The 4,743-nt window shown below is 52.1% G+C and overlaps 1 protein-coding gene across 1 annotated transcript; it reads left to right on the top strand.

Annotated features, from left to right (window-relative positions):
• Positions 1–1,272: 1,272 nt before the first annotated feature.
• On the top strand, positions 1,273–2,235 carry LOC140000860 (olfactory receptor 14C36-like). Its single transcript, XM_072031828.1, has one exon. The coding sequence runs from the start codon at positions 1,291–1,293 to the stop codon at positions 2,233–2,235; it is 945 nt and encodes a 314-aa protein (XP_071887929.1). The 5' UTR covers positions 1,273–1,290.
• The last annotated feature ends 2,508 nt before the right edge of the window (positions 2,236–4,743 follow it).

Raw genomic sequence — 4,743 nt, 5'->3', positions numbered from 1 at the left:
GCGTGCTCTTGACGCCGTGAGTCTCTGGCAGCAGGGCAATGCAGGTGCAGTTGCCTAAGAGGTCTTGTACATCTGGCACATCCGATGGCTGATATAACATATGTTCAGATGGTTCTCTCTGGTTATGCAGTGCTTTAGATAATGACATTATGAGGGGGCGTTTCAAGAGGAAGATCGAGCCTTGATTTGAGCCTGTGATTTATCTGAAGGGTAAGGCTTTTTCTGCCGTCTGTGCTTTCACATTCCTGCTGTGGAGGGGAGCAGGTTTCGTGGTAATGAATTGTCAGATTTGTACAGGAGACTGAAACTCCTGGAGTATTGCACTGAGAAATCAGTCTGTCAGTGATGAAATTTGTAACGTACCTTCCCAAGCCTCGTCTCACAGACAGCACCAACATCACATTGTGGTCCTCTAAGGTTTGGTCTAAGCTGATCTTTAGGAGCTACAAACCTCCTGTCTTTGGGAGGTGTCTGCAGGCCAAAGCAGAGCACAAAGCATTTGCAATGAGCATGAGCTGCCTCCTCTGCAGGCAGAGCTGCAGCACAGGAGGGTCTGCTGAGTGTCCGTCTGTCCCGCCCTGGCCTTGCCTCTCCGGCAGCAGCACGCTGGCATTCCTTCTGGCTTTTCCACCTGGCCATGCTGCTGCTGTTCTTGTTCCCAGGCTGGCTGGGGATGGGGGTTTCACATGCACTTGGAGTGAGCCCTCGGTGTGCTTGGGGAAAGGGGAGTACAGGGTGAGGTGTCTGGAAATGTGTGCTTTGAGACTGGATTCTTCTCTCCAAAGAGACACCAGCACAGGGCAGTTGACACTATGACTCACAGACAGACTGGATGTGCTCTCTAAAGGACACTGCACTAAGGACAACGTCCCTTTGATGATCCACAAGGTTTACTTAAGTACAGTAGAAATGCTTAGAAATGGCTCATAAATAACCTTCAGGTGTGGTGGGGCAGCTAGAACAAAAGAGATGAAATAGAAATCACCATATGAACTTTACCACTTGCTTTGGGGCAGGGCTGACTCCCGCAAAGCCCACACAGAGTCCGTGCTCTCAGTGAAACACGTAAGCAGCATCAGCCAGAAGTCATGAAAGGAACCTGTCAAAAGTCTGAACGGAAGTGGAGATTTGTTTGGGAGGGATTAAATTAGAAATGTGATGAGTTTTCCTCTGAAATGAGAAATACATGCTTACATGAAAAATTGAAATATTTTTTTCCAAGATAACTCTGTTGTAAACTATCAGTGTTTTTCTGTTCCTTCAGCAGGACCCCATGCCCAGAAACAGCAAATGGCCAACAGCAGCTCTGTGAGTGAGTTCCTCCTGTTGGCGTTCGCAGACACGCGGGAGCTGCAGCTCCTGCACTTCGCACTCTTCCTGGGCATCTACCTGGCTGCCCTCCTGGGCAATGGCCTCATCCTCACTGCCGTAGCCTGTGACCACCGCCTCCACACCCCCATGTACTTCTTCCTCCTCAATCTCGCCCTCCTCGACCTTGGGTCCATCTCCACCATTCTGCCCAAAGCCATGGCCAATGCCCTCTGGGACACCAAGGCCATCTCCTATGAAGGATGTGCTGCACAAATTCTCTTTTCACTCTTCTTGGTGGTAGCAGAGTATTCCCTCCTCACCATCATGGCCTATGACCGCTACGTTGCCATCTGCAAGCCCCTGCACTACGGGAGCCTCCTAGGCAGCAGAGCTTGTGCCCAGATGGCAGCAGCTGCTTGGGGCAGTGGCTTTCTCAATGCTGTCCTGCACACAGCCAGTACATTTTCCCTGCCCCTTTGCCAAGGCAATGCTGTGGACCAGTTCTTCTGTGAAATCCCCCAGATCCTCAAGCTCTCCTGCTCAGATGCATATCTCAGGGAAGCTGGATTAGTTGTATTCAGTGTTTCTGTGTTATTTGGTTGTTCTGTTTTCATTGTTATTTCCTATATTCAGATCTTCAGGGTAGTGCTTTGGATCCCTTCTGAGCAGGGCCAGCACAAAGCCTTTTCCACGTGCCTCCCTCACCTTGCCGTGGTCTCCCTGTTTACCAGCACTGCCATGTTTGCCTACCTGAAGCCCTCCTCCATCTCTTCCCCATACCTGGACCTGGTGGTGGCAGTTCTGTACTCAGTGGTGCCTCCAGCAGTGAACCCTCTCATCTACAGCATGAGAAACCAGGAACTAAGGGATGCAGTGAGGACACTGGTAGAATACACAATTCTTCAGCGTATTCACCTACAATAATATGCCTATAATCAGAAATGCCAGATTTACTCTGAAAAAAATTACATACTTTTTAATTATGTATCTGTACTATTATTTTCTATATATGCTTTTCTGATTTATAAAATATTATTCTTAGCCTCCTACAGGTTAATTATTTTCTGATAGAACCCTGCTTCCTGTGTAGATAAACCCAATGAGGAAGCCATCAGAAATTCCTTGATCTCACCTGGCATCTCTTCCCATCTCCTCTAGAGCTGGGGGAGCAGCCGCAGCATGCAGGATGGGCTCAGGGCCAAGAGCCCAGCTGCCACATGGAGGAGCAGCTCTGGTGGCCCTCGGGGCTGCCCTTCAATGCCCACTGGGCTCTGCCTTTCTGCTGCCTTCAGGTTGGGGCTGCTGCTTCCCTGGAGCCATGGCCGTGGCCAGCAGCAGGACGTGGCAATGTTGTGCTCTTCTGTTTGGGTTAGCCCTGAGGTCTCATATACCTTGATGACAGTTCTGTTGTCTCGATGGTGACAGCCCTGTGGCTGCAGGAGGCAGTAGGCAATGTGCAGCTCTGGGTCATAGCTGGCCTCCCTGCTGGCACCACAGTAACAAAAGGGGCTGCTCAAGGCAAACCCATAAGCCTCAACACCTTCTCCAAATGCGTGCTATCAGGAATAGAGTCAAGGGGTTGCTCTTCTGTATTCTGGGGTTCGTCATGGAGTGAAGGATGCAGGCTGAAAGTACTAGGGTGGTCTGTGAGGGACCAAGGGCAGAACCAAGACCGAGAGCCAGATCTGGAGCTGTACTCACCTGTCTTTTGTGCTCTTAGACACTCCCCGTGATCTGGCCAAGCACTTGTGTTTATTTTCCAGCCCTGTGCTTATTTTCAAAAATAAATCAACCCCCCAAAATAATGAATATGCATTACTTAATAGTCTCTGCAGACAGCCTCAGAGAAATTTCTACCCTGTCTTCAAAAGATAATCCCAATATTTATTGCTGAGGACCATGCTACTGAGTACGAGCTGAGGCAATGCTGTGCGGTGGGGAGGGCCAGGAGAAAGACTTGTGTGTTGGCTGTGAGAAACAAGGAATTTCAGGGCTTTAGCAGATGTCTGGGGGTGGAGTAGGAGGACGAGGACTGGGACTGGGCTGAAGAGCCCTGCATGAAGCAGGGCTGATGGAGAAGTGTCCATCTTGCATGTGTGCCTCAGCCTGGGAGAAGGGGCTTGCCCACAGTGAGGTACTGAGGCTAGGCTGTGCTCAGACATGCCCCAGGAGCTGATCCTGCTCTCTTCCTCCCCACCACTCCCCCCACGGGGCAGGCCCTCTGGAAAGACCCCTGAGCCTGGAGATGCACCAACCTGCTGTGGTGAGGTGCCACTACTGCGGGGGAAGAGGGAAGGATTGGAGAGACATGTGGGACCTGTGAGCAAGAGTGGTGTGCGCAGAGCATGTGGGGACATCTGCAGGGTCAGCATGAGCCCAGGAGACAACAGTGAATGGAGCCTAAAGAGCATGAGCCCGTCCAAGGTGGACTGACCAGAGTTCAATTGCTTAATCTGGTGTGAGCAGGCAGAGGAGAGCTCTGCTGCCCCAGAGCATGCAGCAGCCCCAGCAAAGGAGTCTGGTGAGTGATTCATTGCAGCCCTGGGGCAATGGCAGTGACCCCATGAGCTGGTTCTGCCTCCCAGCCTAACCAACACAGCCCTGCAGAGTGCCCCCCTGCCCCGGGTACCACAGCCCCCTCTCTCTGCAGAGCAGCACCACCAGCTGGGGCTGGGGCTGGGGCTGGGAGGGCACTTCCCCGAGTGTCTTCTAGGACAGCTTCAGTATAGAATCATAGAATCATAGAATATCCTGAGTTGGAAGGGACCCTTAAGGATCATCAAGTCCAACTCTTGACACCGCACAGGTCTACCCAAAAAGTTCAGTCAATGTGACTAAGTGCACAGTCCAATCTCTTCTTAAATTCAGACAGGCTCGGTGCAGTGACCAGTTCCCTGGGGAGCCTGTTCCAGTGTGCAACCACTCTCTCTGTGAAGAACTTCCTCCTGATGTCAAGCCTAAATTTCCCCTGCCTCAGCTTAACCCCGTTCCCGCGGGTCCTGTCACTGGTGTTAATGGAGAAAAGGTCTCCTGCCTCTCGACACCCCCTTACGAGGAAGTTGTAGACTGCGATGAGGTCTCCCCTCAGCCTCCTCTTCTCCAGGCTGAACAGGCCCAGTGCCCTCAGCCGTTCCTCGTAGGTCTTCCCCTCCAGGCCTTTCACCATCTTCGTAGCCCTCCTCTGGACACTCTCCAACAGTTTCATGTCCTTTTTATACTGTGGTGCCCAGAACTGCACACAGTACTCGAGGTGAGGCCGCACCAGCGCAGAGTAGAGCAGGACAATCACCTCCCTTGACCTACTAGCGATGCCGTGCTTGATGCACCCCAGGACACGGTTGGCCCTCCTGGCTGCCAGGGCACACTACATGGCTTCTGGATGTGAGCGTGATCCTCTCTGCACGCAAGGAGCTGAGAGACCGCCAACAGGCA

Source organism: Anas platyrhynchos, chromosome 34, assembly GCF_047663525.1.
Source record: "Anas platyrhynchos isolate ZD024472 breed Pekin duck chromosome 34, IASCAAS_PekinDuck_T2T, whole genome shotgun sequence".
Lineage (NCBI taxonomy): Eukaryota > Metazoa > Chordata > Aves > Anseriformes > Anatidae > Anas > Anas platyrhynchos.
Note: the sequence above shows the minus strand (reverse complement) of the source record. Positions and strands in the feature narration are given on the sequence as shown.